General features: G+C 37.0%; 2 protein-coding genes across 2 annotated transcripts in view; one reads left to right on the forward strand and one right to left on the reverse strand.

The window, feature by feature from the left end:
* Nucleotides 1-3364, forward strand: part of kif2a (kinesin family member 2A) — a 93044-nt gene extending 89680 nt beyond the window's left edge. Inside the window, exon 18 of the mRNA XM_043700426.1 lies at nucleotides 2348-3364. Coding sequence (XP_043556361.1) covers nucleotides 2348-2433 — 86 coding nt within the window. The 3' untranslated portion in view covers nucleotides 2434-3364. The remainder of the gene's footprint in view (nucleotides 1-2347) is intronic.
* A 4772-nt stretch (nucleotides 3365-8136) lies between these two features.
* The window catches only part of dimt1l (DIM1 dimethyladenosine transferase 1-like (S. cerevisiae)), a 30302-nt gene continuing 20290 nt past the window's right edge, over nucleotides 8137-18148 (reverse strand). The window contains exons 8-12 of the mRNA XM_043689417.1: nucleotides 17677-17769; nucleotides 11776-11840; nucleotides 10108-10171; nucleotides 9783-9889; nucleotides 8137-9114 (exon numbers count right to left, since the gene is read on the reverse strand). Coding sequence (XP_043545352.1) covers nucleotides 9072-9114; nucleotides 9783-9889; nucleotides 10108-10171; nucleotides 11776-11840; nucleotides 17677-17769 — 372 coding nt within the window. The 3' untranslated portion in view covers nucleotides 8137-9071. The remainder of the gene's footprint in view (nucleotides 9115-9782; nucleotides 9890-10107; nucleotides 10172-11775; nucleotides 11841-17676; nucleotides 17770-18148) is intronic.

Consider the following 18148-nt stretch of genomic DNA (forward strand, 5'->3'; position numbering starts at 1 on the left):
CTGGGAGGCAACACACCAACTATGAGTCTCTCTCATTCCCACAGAACCTCCTGTCTGTCCCCCTAACTATGGAGTCCCCAATGACTAATGCTCTGCTCCTCTTCCCCTTCCCTTCTGATCAACAGGGACAGACTCTGTGCCAGAGACCTGTGCCCCATGTCTTACCCCTGGTAAGTCGTACCCCCCCAACAGCATTCAAAACGGTATACTTGTTGAGGGGAACAGCCACAAGGGTAACCTCCACTTCTTCCTGGTTCCCTTTCCGTCCCTTGATGGTAACCTATCTTCCTTTTTCTTGCACCTGAGATGTGATTACCTCCCTGTAACACCTTTCAATAACCTCCTCTACCTCCCAAATGATCTGAAGTTCAGCCAGCTCCAGCTCCCTAATGCGGTTTTTGAGGAGGTGGAGTTGGATGCACTTCCTGCAGATGCAGTTAGCAGGGACATTGGTGGTGACCCTTACCTCCACGTTCTGTAGGAGGAACATTCAACTGCCCTAACTGCCATTTCCACTATTCTAAATTCCCGCTCTTCCTGCTGCTGAAACAAGAAGTGCTTCCAAGTAAACATGTTGGACTATAACCTGGTGTTGTGCGATTTTTAGTAATTAGACTAAGCATTTTTAATTCCAGATTTTTTTTATTAAATGCAAATTTCATCTTTTATGGTGGGATTTGAAGCCATGTCTTCAGGACATTAGTCTGGGATTATAAAAACAGGAAGTGCTGAAGGTACTCTTCAGGTTTGGCAGCATCTGTGAGGTTAATATTTTGAGTCCAATATGACTTTTCGTTTGAAGGTGGAAAAGTGAACTGTTCCTCTGTTTACATATGCTGCCAGGCCTATTATTTTGAGTGCTGAGAATCTGAAATCAAAAATCTAGTTTTTTTTCTTAGTTATTAGTCCAGCGATGTTATCACCTTTGTCAATGCCAGAATACAGCAAAACTTGGACAACATTTATATTTGGTCTGAAAAGTGGCAAGTAACATCCACACCACACAAGTGCCTCCAATGATCTACACCTCCACATAATATTCAACATCACTGCCATCTAATTCCCCTGCCATCAACATCCTCGGGGCTACTGTTGACTAGCCATATTAATGAAATACTGCACAATCAGTTAGAAATTGGGAATTCTGGTGAATCTGTGACGTCCTGAAGCTTTCTTTGCATCTACATAGCACAAGTCAGAGAGTGTATTGGATAAGTACAGATCCAACAAAAAACTGTTTAGGACAAACCAACTTGCTTAATTTGCACCTCATCTATCATCAACATCCATTCCCTTTAACTTCAGCATGTCATTATCAATTACAGACCAAACTCACGAAGGTATCTTCAATAAAATCTGAGGGGTACGGATAGGGCAGATAGACAAGGCGGGGGAGTCCAAAACTAGAGGGCAGAGGTTTTGGCTGAGAAGGGAAAAATTTAAAGGAACTTAAGGGGCAACTTGTTCACGCAGAGGGTGGTGCATGTATGGAATGAGCTGCCAGAGGAAGTGGTGGAGACTGGTACAATTGCATCATGTAAGAGGCATCTGGGTGGGTATATGAATAGGAAAGGGTGAGATAGGCCAAGTGCTGGCAAATAGGACTAGATTAGGTTAGGATATATGGTCAGCATGGATGAGTTGGACTGAAGGGTCTGTTTCCATGCCCCGTACATCTCTATGATTCTAATACCACCTTGCAGACTAATAGCCTCTAACTTTTAGAAGGACTAAGGGAGTATCATTTCCAAGTTAAACTCCTATGGTTCTCTGCCCTGATATGAAAGTGTTTTGTCATTTCTTCATTATCATTGGCTAAAAATCTTGCTATCCCTCCCGAATAGCATTGTGGAAGTACCTTCATTACGTGGACTACAGTGATACAAGAAGATTATTTTCCATCATCTTTTTGAGGGCAGTTATGCATAAACAAATGGTAGATTTGCTAGTGATGTTTACATTTTATGAACAAATAGAACCAATGTTCACAAACATGCTTTAGCTGGTTAAAGCAATGAATAATTAAGGTAGAATTTTGGAACACTATAATTTCTAGTCTTCATAGAAATGAACAAAATCGCTTTGCATATTTTTATTTGCATCTGATAAGGGGTTCACTATCTATTATTACTCATTTTAATCATTCAGTATTACAAAGCTACCTTATACAGTGAGCAAAACAAATAATTACTCTAATTCAAGGTTAGTTTCATCATTTAATATAAATTTGGAGAGGTTTCTCCTTTGTATTACTGAACACAAGTTGGGATAATTTTTTACTTTTTAGTTGGTGAAAAAATTAGTTCTTCAGTACAGCATGTTACAAACTTACCTTCTGTTTTTACAGATAAAGTAAAAGCCTTCCGTACAGCTCTTCAAGAGGAAGAACAGGCTAGTAAGCAGATCAATCCCAAACGGCCACGAGCTATTTAAATGACAGACACATGCTAAGGATTAACTGATTCACTAAATCCTTATTACTGAAACTTCCTTACTAATGTCATGCTGTGGTCATCAGAACCCAATCACTGGAATGATGAGAACTTTTGGAACTACATCAATTGAAACTTTCTATTATTTGACTTGAATAAGTTTTCTTCTGAACTCACTCCCATGGTATTACTATTAAGCAAATGCTTCTAATCCAACAGCACAAATTCACAGGGTTAGGACTTTATTAAGTACTTCATTGAAAAGTTTTGGGCTTTGCCGAAAAGCTTTGGAAAGAAAATTCTTGCCAACTTTTTTTTTAAATAACTGTCAAAATAACTATGGAGATTACGCTTTTAGATACTCTGTATTTTTTATTTTATATTTTAATTGATGTGGTTACATTTTGTTATCATAGCTGGCTGTTTAGTTTTGAAGTGTGTTTGTATGCATGCACAACCCACTTGTGGTGTGAAGTAACTCTCATACACCAGACTGATTAATTGATCAACTTGTTTTCTCTATGCCTTCCACAAGGCTGATTTTGCCCAAACCAACAGGTGTCTCAATATTAGGGACTGATGTTACTTAATAAAAATGCATTCCTTGTTTTCTGTGTGAATTAATTTATTGTGCCATGTATTTTTCTGTTTTAGTTGTGTGTTTGAGCCATCCTTTGTCTAATTTGTTCTATTATCTTTAAAAATAAGTGCCATATTATCAATGTATTGAAAATGTCAGTTAGTCTTGAAATGGTACACAAATGGAGCTTGACATTCCACTTACATAATTTATCAATTAAGTCAAGGTATATGCTGATTTTTTTTTTAATGAAGTGCTTCCTAGCATCTCAGTTTAACAGCTATACAGAGTATTGAAAATAAAGTTAAATTTACTTTTGGGAGAGGTTGCATTTCAAGCAATGTCAGGACATGCACTAGGTAAATCTTAAAACTGGGACTCAGTTTCCTCCTATTTCAAGATTTTGAACGTTTACTTTTAGTAAAAGGATTAATTACAATGTAGACTTTATTGATGGTTACTAATGTATTAAAACACCTGTTTTAGTGCACTGGTAACTCAGCTTACAAATGAGTGTGGAATAGTTTACAGTGCTGGTGCTTCATGCTGTTCAGCTGAGCAGTGGAGACATCACTGGAAAACAAGGTTTTTTAGGAAAACAGTATGCTTTCCCTGCATCTTTTTTTGAATCTTGTAGAACATTTTTTGTTGAGGACCTCATCAGTTATGTATAACATTTTCCTCAAAGTTCATTTAAATTTGTATTTGAAAAGTAGTATTAAAACGATGTAAACCATTGTATTGGTATGATTTAATTTCAGCTAGGTAACAATGTACAAGTTGATTATTTCTCATTTGTAACTACAAGTTGTTCATATCTCATTTGTACACTGACAATGCAAAGGTTCAGTCCGTTCATCTTGCTGGTTTACCTCCTGCAAACATCAGTAAAATGTCTGAATGTGAAAGTTAAGTTTAATGCAGCATCCTTCCAATTCATGTAAAACGTGTATGAATGTCTTCATTGAACGCAATCAGAATGTCACATAATTCATACATGAGCCACATTGAAATATTGTTTAGAAAAACAAGAAATAATAAATTTGGAGGGCTTTGCTAGAATAACATGCTAATTGTGATAAATTAACTGGAACTAGTAGGCATTCCAAAAAAATGCATTAACATTTTAGTCTTCAAATTGTTTTAACTCAGGAGAGATCGTTACTTAACAACAATTGAAAACATGGATCTTGGCAGCTAGACACCCAATGTAATATTCTGATAATTTGAAGCATTATATTTTACTTTCAATCATTTTATTTAGAGTCATTTGGAATAGTGAAAGGTTGTGTATAAGATTTACTTTTTAAAAGACATTTTGTGATGTTTTGCTCTTGAGTTTCTAAGTAGCCTTTTGTAAAATACCAAAACAATTAAAGGAAGCTAGAAATGGATGCATGGTTTTGAAATAATTTTTTGTTTTTAATATGTTTCTGTAACACTGAGTGCTTCTATTAACTTTCTTCAGAGTAACATTGTAAGTCAATTGTTTTGTTTTTCCTTATTTTAATATTTGTGGAAATTTTAAATCTCATTTAGTCATCTTTGTATTAGTTTTAAATGATATTTGTCACTAATACAGAACTACAAATTGAAAGGGAAATTCAGTAAGCATTTTAATAATTGTTTTACATTCCTGCCTTTTCTATATATGTAGCTGTTACATTTCTTTTGTTGATTTATGCCACCCCCTCCCCCTGGGGTACGACAGTATTTAGGTCTGTGCGCATTGACAGAGCTGGGGGAACTGACTTCCTGGCAGTCCTAACGCAGTGATCTCTTCTATTATATTGCTCTGATCCAGACACTACTTGACAACTCAATACTGATGTTTCACGCAGAAGACTAAAGGTGTCAGCATGACACTGCTATATATAGTTTGTTTTGCTTTCTTATGATGCAGTAGGCTCTCAGTGCAAATGTTCATCCATGGAACTTTGTTACACCATCTGGCATCACTTCATGGTCACAGACAATGTCCTCTGCCTCTATATAGACAGACTAACAAGTAGATGGCTGCAGTAGCAGGGACTGCAAAGCGGAGAAGAATGTGGTACTTTGTGTACCTTTTACCATTTGCTGGCCAATCCATTCCCCCCCTCTGGATTTTTAACTCACCCAAGTGTACTAAACCGAGCAGGCTGGCATGATCTGGTAGGGAAGAGGACTTATTTCTTTTAAAAATGTATTTGTGGGATGTGAACGTCGCTGGCTGGCCTGTGATTATTACCTGTCCCTAGTTGCCCTTGAAGGTGATGGTGAGCTACCTTCTTGAACCATATTAAAAATCACAACGGCAGGTTATAATCCAACAGGTTTATTTGGAAGTCCAAGCTTTGAGTGCTGCACCTTAATCACGTAGCTAGTGAGACAGGATCATAGGACACAACATTTATAGTAATGATCAAAGTGTCATACAACTGATGCAATGTGTTGAACAAAGTTAGATTGCTATTAAGTCTTTTAACCACTTACAATGGGGATGCAGTTTCGATTGATAAAAATGTAAATAGGAAGGGATTGGAGGGATATGGGCTGGGTGCTGGCAGGTGGGACTTGATTGGATTGGGATAGCTGGTCGGCATAGACAGGTTGGACCAAAGGGTCTGTTTCCATTAGTAAAGCAGGGTTTTCCTTTTAGAAACCATGTTGGCTTTGCCAGTTTGCATTGAGATTTTAAATTTAAAATTTTAAACAACCTCACATCTGTAAGTACACTTGTGGAGAACTACAAGTGAAATCCAGAGAACACCCGCAGAAACTAACTTCAGCTAAGTCTGTCTAGACACTCTATTTAACTAATAAAACAGAGCATACCAAAGCAAATAATTGGTGTGCCCTGTTTGTACATCCTGGATTGTTCTTCACTTTGCAGCCTGCAGAAGCAAATGGAGAAATGTACCTAGCTGCATCTCTCAGCAGTAACCTGAACTGCCTGCTCATCTTGACCTCAATTCCAGAAGCAGATTAAGACCTGGTCTCCCAACAACACATTTGATGTGGATGATACATTTTGCCTTATAACATATTACTACCATATTTCCACTACACCATGGTGAGATTCCATATCTTAGTGCAGTGTTTCTCAAACCATTACTAAGCATGAACCATTTTGGTACTTGAAAGTGGCAGAGATTCCTGTGAATGAAAATGAGAATTTCTACTATCACTGCATATCTGTATGAATTGATTATAGTTTGAACTTTCTGCTACTCACATGGATAGAGTAGCACAAGTCATGACAACATTGGAGGATCTTTTGTTTCACACAGAGTGCAGGTTGTGGCTCTTAGTTTGGGTCAGGGAAACAGTTGCAATTTTTTAGAGGTATGTCTCATGATTTTCTCAATTTTCCAGGCAGCTTTAGACATTTTCTAATCAACCTTTTCAAAAATGTTATTACATACTTCTGGAGCAGATAGCACTTGAACACAGCCACCTGGACCAGGCAGCTTTAAAAAAAAATCACTTTAAGAAAATAATTCAATCTGTACAGAGATGTTGTTAAATACCTTTGGAGCAGGTGGGATGAACCCAGGCATCTTGATCCAGGGGTAGGAACATTACCACTGCAGCACAAAAGGGCGCAGAACATTCCCACAGGAATGCTGATAACCAGACAGATTTTTAAAGAAAAATCACAACTGAACAAAATCAATACACATTAATTTGGATGAATTGTATTTACATTTCATTGTGGAACAATATTTCTCATTATTAGGTTGCTCTTCTGTTCAACATTTAAAAATCTTTTAACTCTTCAAATTGAGTGTTCAATAGATGCTCCTAAAAATTTTGCATTACCTAAACAACTTTTGTGACTACCTCTTCAGGTAACATTTTGATCATTTCCTTTTAGTAGCAGATGAATCTAGAAGAGAGTTATCTGGTTTTAGGTGCTCATTTTGTGAAATATTGTAAAGAAAGCTCAACTAGTTTATAAAATGCAGAACTATTAATTTGAGACAATAGATAACAATGAAAGGAAATAAGATCTCTGATCCATATCAGAGTAGAAAGGAGAATAACTTAATATCGCAGCAGAGAGAACTCTGCTAAATCATTAATTATATAAAATGCATCTGGATGGGTACATGAATTGGAAGGGTTGAGGACTATTGGCCAAGTGCTGGCAATAGATTAATTTGGGATATCTGGTCAGCACTGATGAGTTAGACTGAATGGTCTGGTTCCATGCTGTACATCCCTATGACTCAATATTAGAATTGATTATTCATGACAGAACTTGGACAATAACTTACATCTAGAGTAACTGTTAATTTCAAGGCATTCTACATATTTGATCATGGTACGTTCTGCCACTTTCTTGTTGATTGAGCATAGACTGATGAGGATTAAGCAGTTGGATTGGGTTTGTCGTGCTTAGTTTTTCACAATGTTTGTAGATGCAGTATTATACTACTGGAACATCTAGACAAGTATAGATACTTTTTGAGCTCCTGCCTTCAAGTATTGTAGACAATATTTTCAGGTCCATAGTCTTTACAGTATCCAGTGTTTTCACATCAAGTTAATCAATTTAGCTGACAGCTGGCTTTTCTGATGCTTGATTTAATCAAAGATTTCAAGGTATTAATGATGGAATCTCTAGTTTCAAAGTTTGTATTTTTTTTGAGGATTCTTAAATTGAAGAGGAAAATTTATCCATCGAATTACTAAGGAAACCAAAACATCTGAAGAGGTAGATACCCGGGTTCAATTCCCGCCTCAGGCGACTGACTGTGTGGAGTTTGCACATTCTCCCCGTGTCTGCGTGGGTTTCCTCTGGGTGCTCCGGTTTCCTCCCACAGTCCAAAGATGTGCAGGTCAAGTGAATTGGCCATGCTAAATTGCCCGTAGTGTTAGGTAAGGGGTATATGTAGGGGTATGGGTGGGTTACGCTTCGGTGAGTCAGTGTGGGCTTGTTGGGCCGAAGGGCCTGTTTCCACACTGTAATGTAATCTAATCTAATCATAAAAGCAAATTACTGCAGATGCTGGAATCTGAAACCAAAAGAGAAAATGCTGGAAAATCTCAACAGGTCTGGCTGCATCTGTAAGGAGAGAAAAGAGCTGACGTTACGAGTCTAACTGACCCTTTGTGAAGAGGTTGAATTCATTAAAAAAAAGGACAGAGCCAGAGTCTAGCTGTTCGGTACAGACAGCCTAAAGTATAACAAGATCCAAAAGCTGAGAATAGGCAAATGTACTGTTGCTGCAGCCATTCTGTTTATTGAACACAAAATTGATGGATCTACATCATCAAGACTGTTGTAAGCAGAATTGAAGAGGTTTTGCACACTTTTTTGGTCAAGACCATGCCTACAACTCTTAAGTTGGTTGTACTCTGCTGCCATCTGGGATAATGTGACAGAGACTGATTATGTAAAATGCTGAGTCTATTGTGAGCGAATGCATACATTTGATCTTAGTTGTTGCTGCCATTTACGATGCATTTTATTGTTCCTAAACAACTGAAGCTATAAATGCTGCCAAATATTTATTGCATATGCAAATTAACTTGGAAAGACATTGGAAAATACAAAATGCTGTCGGACCTGTATACAAAGATTGATCCATGCTTTTGGGAGAAGAATCGGAAGAGAGCCAAAACCTTGTTCATTTCCAATATTTGACATTTCCTAGAAATGTTTAATTCCCACTTTATATTCTGTTCCTATTCACCGGTTCAATAAGTATACTGAAAGTTCTGCTAAAAATCAACCTAAACAAATTCAGAATTCATAATAAATTGTTTATCATGGAAGTAACTCGTTAAAGTTTTATTCAAGAGTTATATTTTTTCTGCTGTTTTGAGCAGTACATTTTCAGAAATATCATATGCTCATTTGGGAACCAATCACGTGAACTTACAATATCATAAGTGAGCAGAACCACAATGTAATGTATCTGTTTCAACTCTAATCCAGACTAAACTTATTCCAAATGATTGTAAAATCATTCTCAATATCACAAAATCATTCCAATAGGATTTGTAACAAGTCTGTCCTCTTATTTACATTAGACCTTATCTACAACCAATTTGCTGAAGCAATTCTCTCATGAGAAGTGGATTCCTTGTGAATTAAAACCATGAAGTAATCTGTGGGAGAAACATAGGAACATTACTTGAACAGAATGCAATGTATTTTTAAATTGCTTTCCCCTAGATTTTATTTTTTACTAAAAAGTAATTTAATTTCAAAACCGTTAATTCTTCATAGGCCAGCATAAACAATTTTTTTGACAAATACGAGAGGTACAAAGAAGTCTCTAATATCAGGTGGAAGTAGTAGATGTTATAATGTGATCAAAACTTTGCACAATACTGATACTATGGCATTGCTAAATATTTTGCCTAAAAAATTACATCAAAGCTAATTTGCAAACATTCACACCATTCTTTAAAGTAATTTGAATAGTCAAATACCTTAATTTTTGTGGACATACTGTATTATGAAACTATGACAGCACAACCTTTTTTTTAAAATCAAAACATTGAAAACTTAAACTTAAGTAAAATTCTGAAGTGGAACATTTGATTCCAGTGTTGCAGATCTCCCAATATCAAACATCGTATCATTGAGATGTAGAACTGATCAAACAGTTTTAATCATAGTGAGTTAATTTCATAACCACCTCACTGGTCAGTGAGATCTGTGACTTGCACACCATGTGGTTGAATGTTTACAATGAGAGTTAAGAGATAGAAGAGAAAATACATGCATGTATTTAAGCAAATTGAAATTTTAGGGACTCGTGTCCCTTTACCTCATGAAATCATCTATGTCCATTGTGCGAGCTCGTTTTTCATTAAAATCTGTTTCTTTCAGGATTTTCTGGATCTTTTCTGTAATGCTGAAGTTTTCTGGTAATTGCTATTAATAAACATGAATTGGTATCTGAATAATAGTTGAAACTTTACAGTTCTTAAAATGTTAGTACTGTTTAGTTTAAAATTGTTTAAGAATATTTAGACATTTATTATTGAAAAAATTCTGGTTAATGTTTATTAAATAGTAAAAATTACAGTAAATCAGTCATAAGAATTGTGGCAATGGTGTGATGAATCAAAAAATACAACTTCTACACTTACAATATTATGCAAAGAACAGTGTATTCTGTAATTTTTTTCCAGCAATCGTTCAACTGCATTGGATCTATGGGAAAAAATCCACAAACTTTAAGGTAACAGGTATGTTATTCTAAACATTCAAATTAGTTTGAAGCACAATATTAGATACAAATCACCCCATATCAACCAAACAAAAAGAAAACTCAGATGATGCATTAGTATGTCCAGGAAAGATCCGACAGAACTGAAAAAGAAAAGATCTGCTGGATTAAAAATAAAACAAACAGGTGAAATGTGTGTAAGCATTGAAGTATTCACAAAAATACTTTTCCCCCTTGAAACAGATTTAAAAACAAAGTTTGAGAGAGATTTTTAGATTGATTGATGCATTGATCTGTTATTCACCTGTATAATGATACTTTGTTGATTAGAGTTTTTAAACTTTTCTCACATTCCAGTACTGACCGTAGAGTCTAATAATTTTTAATTGCATCTGATACAAGACTGCAGTAAGGTTCTCTACTTGAATTAGAAGAACCATTTCTGTTTCTGTCATGCCAATTGCTTCAGGGAAGCTATTGCTAACTGCAATTGTTAAAATTCTTCTCCATAGTTTGTGGAATGCTGCTATGTACAAGATAATTGCCACTTCATCCTTACCAATTACACAACAAATAATTAATTCATAGTGTTTTTGGACATTTTGAAAGACATTGAAAGTGTTGAATAGATGCGCTTTTTGTCTTTGGAGATAGCAACAATACTAACAAAGGATTATTGGACTTTTCTTATGTCTTCTCTCATGTAGCTTATGAACAAGGCACTGACTGTTCAGACAAGGGCAGAGCTGTGGTATTACTTGAGTAATGGTTAAATTGACGGGTGAAAAATGTTTTGATGAAGTGGTGACTAATTGCAACTTTTAAACTGAAATATTTTTAAATTCAGCTTCATTAATTAGATTTGATTATACTTTGAGGAGTGCTTGTCATTCATTTGGGGTGCATTCAACTTTTGGTTTCAATTTAAGCCCAATATTTTTGAACATTTATGCAGCTTTTCTAGCAATAGGTGTTTGATTCTATTCAAATCTTGGGTGAAAGAATAATTCGAAATCTTGCATCTAAATAAATCATTTTTCAACAGAGATACTACTCTGACTTCAAAAATTTTGCCAGTCTCTTGCTGAGACATGTATGGTGCATGGTGAACAGAAGCATGTGGCATATTTGTGGCTGGCAATAGTGAAGGCAGCAGCACCAGCACCAAATACAGTGGAAGGTACTGAATTTTTAATCTATAATTATACAGCTCTTGTCTAGCTATTTGGTTGTTATGTGAATTTGGTGGATGGAGCCTGACACATTCACATGCAAAGGACCGCAGTATTTAGACACATATGCAGCTATCAACAATTGATAGCAGTGCCAAATGGTAAAGTAGTTGATGGGACAAAAATCAGTAGAAAGTTAAGGACAGTCCAACAAAGTTCACTGGCTGAAGGAATTGGAGTAAGAGTTTAGGGGGGCATGAATGGAGAGGAGGGAATGAAATGGCAGATATGGAATGGGGATAACAGAGGAGTGGAATAGTGTAGGGATAACACAAGTATTAAAAAAGGATGGGGATTTTTTTAAAGTACTGTTACAGTGAAAGATACAAAGGTTTAATAGATATGCTAGTACATACTTAAAAGCTGAAGCTAGAGTCTTGTTTTTTCTCACAAATGCTATTCGGACCAGACCATCCCATTCCTGATAGAAAAAAAAGCAACAAAACTTATGGTTAGAACCAAAGTGAAATAATGTAGGTTGCATTTCCTTGATCTCATTGAATGGTCAAGATGATGGGGTGAATAACCAACTTAAACTTTGAAGTTTTTATCCTGGGCCCCACAAGAGATTTGGCTGAAGAGTTGCTTCCCGTGCCTGTATTAATAATCCAGTTGATAGTAGACCTGATTTTCTCTAATCTTGCATGACACTTACTCAGTATACTTATGAAACTCAGTATACTTTCATGATGCTCACAAACTCACTGTCAAAAATTTGCCATAAACCTTTACTTTACTATACTAGGACATTAAATGCTGTTGCACCTATGATTGGAACATGTTAATTTGCTCTTATTTTACATATCATATAAATTCTGTTTCAGCCAGAACTTTGATTTTTTTTGTTCTATGAAAATCTGAAACAAAAAAAAATGTTAATTGCTACAAACACTCATCTGTTAGCATTTCTGGAGATAACAGCAATATTTCAAATTAAATACCTATAATGCAAAACTTTTGGGAATATTCAACTCAAAGTAACCCCCCCACCCCATCAGATACTGCCAAATTTGAAGATTTACATGCAGGATTGCTAATATAACTTACTATTTGTATACAGAGTGTATATACTTTTAGTATTAAATTCAAAAATGTTAAATGACTCAATTTTCAATGAGATAGAGGCTGATCTGGTAATCCTCAACTCCATTTTCTTGTCTTTTCCCCATATCCTTGATTCCCTTACGGATTAAAAACCTGTCTTCATCAGCCAGGAATTCCATAGATTCAGTAACCTTACAGAAGTAATTTTTCTCCCCTGTTTTAAGTGGGTGCTGTTTTACTGACATTATGCTCTGTGGACCTAGTAAGTCTTCTCTGGACTGTCCCTAGTGCTAGTATGCTCCTGAGATAAGGGGACTAAAACAGTTTACCTTATTGCAGGTATGGTTTGGTCAGTGTCTTGCATAGTTTTAGCAATATTATCCTATTTTAAAATCATTAATTCCCTTTAAAAGGCCAATATAAAATTTGTCTTCCTTATTACCCAGTGAATTTGCACTGATTTATGCACGGAGACTCCCAAAATATCTCTGTGCTGCAGTTTTCTGCAGTCTTTCCAAGTGAAACAACATTCAACTCCTCTATTCTTTGTTCCAAAGTGCATGATGTCATTTCCCCACATGGTATTCAATCTGCAAAGTTTTTGCCTTCTCACTTAACCAGTCTATAGCCATATGTAGACTTTAAGTGCTGTTCTCACCACTTGCCTTCTAAACTATTTTTCTGTCATCCACAAATGTAGCAATAACACTCTAGTTTCCTCAAAGTCTTTAATATATTGTAAAAAATTGAAGTCCCAGCACTGATCCTGAAGGCACTCTGTTAATTATGGTTGCCATCCTGAAATTGTCTGCTTTTTCCAACTCTTCTCTATTAATTAGTCAATCCTCTATCCATGATATATACTACACTTCCAACACCACATGCTCTTAATTTATGTGTTGTACCTTATCAAGCACCTTTTGGAAATCCAAATATTAGATTTACTGGTTCCCCTTTATCTAATCTGTTTGCTAACTCCTGAAAGAATTCTAATAAATGTGTTAAATTCAATAACTAGTTTGTCTGCAAACATTTTAAATGTTCCATATTGAATGCATTGCTTTCAAGTTACTTCCTGTAACACTAATGTCATACTTTGGCTCCAAGTAATTCAACTGCGAATCAGAACTGAAAAGGCAGACAACAAATGAATCAAAAACAAAAGGAAACCAGCCGTGAGGAAACCTTAAGGACTCTCAAGAACCATAAATCCTGGAACAATGGATTACAAAATAAATGACTAATTCTTTGATTCAAAAGTCAAAGTCAGTACAAGTGTCTTAGATTACTTAGTGTGGAAGCAGGCCCTAAGGCCCAAGAAGTCCACACTGACCCTCCGAAGTGCAACCCACCCAGACCCATTTCCCTACATTTACCCCTTCACCTAACACTACGGGCAATTTAGCATGGCCAATTCAACCTAACCTGCATATTTTTGGACTGTGGGAGGAAACCAGAGCACCTGGAGGAAACCCATGCAGACACAGGGAGAATGTGCAAACTCCACACAGACAGTTGCCTGAGACGGGAATTGAACCCGGCTCTCTGGCGCTGTGAAGCAACAGTGCTAACCACTGTGCCACCGTGCCACTTCTTAAAACAGTGTTGTGATTGGAACGAGGTTGGCCATGTGAATCTCATTGAGTTTGAGCTCCCTGATTGGGGCTGTTAATGTGGGCCAGTCAGGGAACACTGGCTGATAGATGATTAGATTAGATTCCCTAATGTGGAAACAGGCCCTTCGGCCCAACCAGTCCACACCGACCCTCCGAAATGCAACCCACCCAAACCCATTTCCCTCTGACTAATGCACCTAGCACTATGGGCAATTTACAATGGCCTATTCACCTGACCTGCACATTCTTGGACTGTAGGAGGAAACCGGAGCACCCGGAGGAAACCCACGCAGACACAGAGAGAATATCTGTGTGGAGTTTGCACAGTCACCTGAGGCTGGAATCAAACCTGGGACCCTGGTGCTGTGAAGCAGCAGTGCTAACCACTGTGCCAACCAACAGTCCTTTAGTCTGCATTTTTTCCTGCACTATTTTGCCTCAATTTTTGACAGTCAATGTTAACAGTGTTTGACAGTAAGGAGGATCATATCAGAATCCAATCATAGAGCTAAATGGTTAGCTGCTGTATTTCCACCCAAGTGGTTTTCCTTTTGAAAAGCATTAATTCTAACTAGTATAGGGGAGGTGAGAATTTGAGAGCATGTGAGAAAGGTGAGAAGTTTCTATTTTCTAGTAGTTTACAATTTGGAGTAAGTAGTGCAAGAAACTTAATTTACTTATTTTAATTGACTTTAATTAACAAAATCAGAAGTAGTGAGGCAGTCAGGAAATCACCAGTTTCAAAACCACAAAAAAATTTTCACGTTGGAAAACAGTGCGTGAGACATACAGAAGAAAAATCAGTGTGGAAGGTAAAGCATTTATCATCAAGTTATGACATAGCTGAGCATAGCAAGGCTGGACAGCATTTATTTTAATAAAAGGAGACTTGCAAGAAAAGCAGGTGAGCTGAGGGTGCTGATTCACACAAGGGGATGTTTAAATTGTTATCACAGAGACATGATTGATGGAAGGGCAAGACTGGCAGCTCAATATTACAGGTTTATAGAATCTTCAGGCAAGAGAGTGGAAGTGGCAGTGTTCCAATATCAAATCAAGAAATCAATTACTGTAATGACTAGGGATGATTTTAGAATGTTCTAAAATTTAGGCCATAAAAGCAACAATCACATTACAAGGAGGACAATAAACTCCCAGCCAGTGATATAGAAGGGATATGTAGGCAAATCACAGAAGTGTAAAAACAATAGGATAATAATGACAGATTTCAACTTCCCTATTAACTGGGATAGAGAAAATGCTGAGGGAGGGCAGAACTGAAATGTGTACAGCAAAGGTTTTTAAGCCAATACATAGAAAGTTCTAAGAAGGGGCAATGCTAGACCTAATTGTCAGGGACATAGCTGCACAAGTGTCAATGGGGGAACATTAAGGTGATTGTGACCAGAACTTTTTGATACTTAAGTTAGTTGTGGAAATAGACAATATTGGATCAGAAATAAAAAATAGAGTTGGGGCGTGTGGGGGCAGTTTTGATATAAGACAGGACTTGGCTAAAGTGGACAGGGCGCAGCTACTTGTATGAGAATCAACATGATAGCAATCTGAAAAAGGAAATACAGGTATTGAGTGCGTGGGGCCAACATGTTCCCATGTAGGTAAATGAAGGAGGAGGAGGAGGAAAAGTCCAGGCAACATGGGTGTTAAGAAATGTGCAGGGTGGGAGAAGGAAGAAAAGGGACGCTTATGGCAGATAGTGGACTAAAAACAGTACAAACCCAACAGCAGTATACAAAGTACAAGTGTTTACTTTGAAAATGAATTAGGAGAGTGACTAGGGGGCATGAAAGTAAAACTGGTGGGCAAAATATAGGATAATCAAAAGATGTCTAAGTATAATACTAGCAAGAAGATAACCAGGGAAGAGAGTAGGGCTTTTTAGGGACCAAGGTGATGTGTGTGTGTGGATAAAATCAGAAGTTAATGGTGAGGTTTTAAATGATTACTTTGTTCTTGATTATACTGAATACAGATACAATGTAGGTATAGAAATCAATAGGGTGACTGTGATGAACTTGAACAAATTAGCATTGAGGGGGAGATGGTCTTAGTGGGTGGCAAAAGAGGAGATTGCAAGAGCTTTAAACTTAATTTTTAAAATATTCTCTGGGCACAAGAGAGGTGTCAGAGGATTGGAAGATAGCTAATTTGGCACCATTATTCAAGAACGATAGTAGGTATAAACCAAGGAATTAAAGGCTACACAGACTAACATTAGTCGTAGGAATTTTTTTGTAGAACAGTTCTGAATGACAGAATTTCTCTCTACCTGGAGAAAGAAAGCTTAATCAAGGATAGTCAGTCTGGCTTCAATATGAGATCATATCTGACAGGTTGGTATGAATTTCTTGAAGAGATTACTAGGTGTATGTATAAGGGTAGTGCAAATGATGTTGTCTACATAGACCTCAGTAAGGGTTTTTAAAGCAGGGTATCACATGGGAGACTGATCAGGGCAACAAGAGGGATTCAGGGAGATTTGGCAAATGAATCCAAAGTTGGCTTTGGAGGGTGGTGGTTGAAAGTGGTTTTTGAGACTGGAAGCCTGTGCCTATTAGTGTACCAGTTCAGTTGTGAGTGCCTTACTGTTTGATGTGTGAATTATTAATAATGTATTTGTGTCTAAAATAAAGTTTTCAGGTAACAAAAGTTGAGTGGTGTGGTAAATAGCAAGGAGGAAAGTTTTAGACTACAGGACAATATAGACAGGTTGGTCAGATAAGCAGAACAATAGAAAATATAACTTATATTCCAAACAGTGAGGTGATGCATCTTGACAGGAGTAACAAAGGACTGCATGGTAGTATGTTGTGGTGACCCTTCTCTCACTCTGGCAAACCTAGCACGTACCGACGATTAGCAGAAGATTGATGTGCATGTACATAGATTCTTAAAAGCAACAGGACAGACGAATAGGGTGGCTTAGGCATATGAATATTTTATTAGCTGAGGCATTAATTGCAAGGGCAGGGAGATTATAATGGAGCTTTATAGGAATACGACTAAGCCACAGCTGGAGTACTGCATGCAGTTCTGGTCATTACAGCATAAGAAGGATGTGATCGCACTAGAAAGGGTGTAGAGGAGATTCACCAGGATGTTGTATGGACTGAAGTATTTCAGCTATGAAAAGAGACTACACAGGCTAGGTTGATTTTCTTGGATAGGCAAAGCTGAGGGGCATAGATTTAAGATAAGTAGCAGGTGGTTCAGAGAGGATTTAAGGAGAATATTTTCATCTGGGGGCCAAATGAAAAGAAATGGGATTGAATAGGTACTTGATGAACAGCATGATTATGATGGACCAAAGTGCGTCCTTCCAAGCTGTAATACTCTGATTCTATAGTCATATGTTTACTAGGTATGTAGTTAACATTTAAGTGATTGGATTGGGAACCCTACTAATTTTGCCTACATGAGTCCAAGAAGATCAGTGTAAATTGTGGTGCACCTTCCCTCACTCTGACAAAACCTAGCACAGACTGGGGACTGAACCTTTCTGTCTGTATTGCTTTCTATGCACCATTATACCTGCTTAATCAACCTGTATCAAGCATTAATAAAATCGATTTGCACCTGAAAGTTCACTGGAGGTGGTGGATTCTTTGGTTCTATCCTAACCACACTTGATTCAACTTTTGGAGGTGGTCTGAAGTTGTTTCTTCCAACCTAGATAAAGATGAAGGTGAATTCAGATTATAAGTAGCATTTTAGAAGCTTTCCAAACAGGTATTTTCTTAAGATTGATCCGCAAGCAATACTAATACAAACTTTACTGTTGAGAAGACAATCAGATTTCTTACAAAATTACATATTTTGTCAAGCAGTTTGAACATTTCATACTTTTTTTGAAGACTTGAATTCTGATGTATAGTGGAAAATTTGATTATTTTGAGTTCAGAGATTAGCTTGAATGTTTGATTTTTTAAAAAGTCAAAAAAAGATGTTTCTGGAGAAAGAGAGGACATTACCTAATTGCTTTGACTTGCTTTTTAAAAATTACCAGCCTGTATTTTAGGCTGTTTAGTTTGGATAGTATTTTGGATGT

Source organism: Chiloscyllium plagiosum, chromosome 1, assembly GCF_004010195.1.
Source record: "Chiloscyllium plagiosum isolate BGI_BamShark_2017 chromosome 1, ASM401019v2, whole genome shotgun sequence".
Lineage (NCBI taxonomy): Eukaryota > Metazoa > Chordata > Chondrichthyes > Orectolobiformes > Hemiscylliidae > Chiloscyllium > Chiloscyllium plagiosum.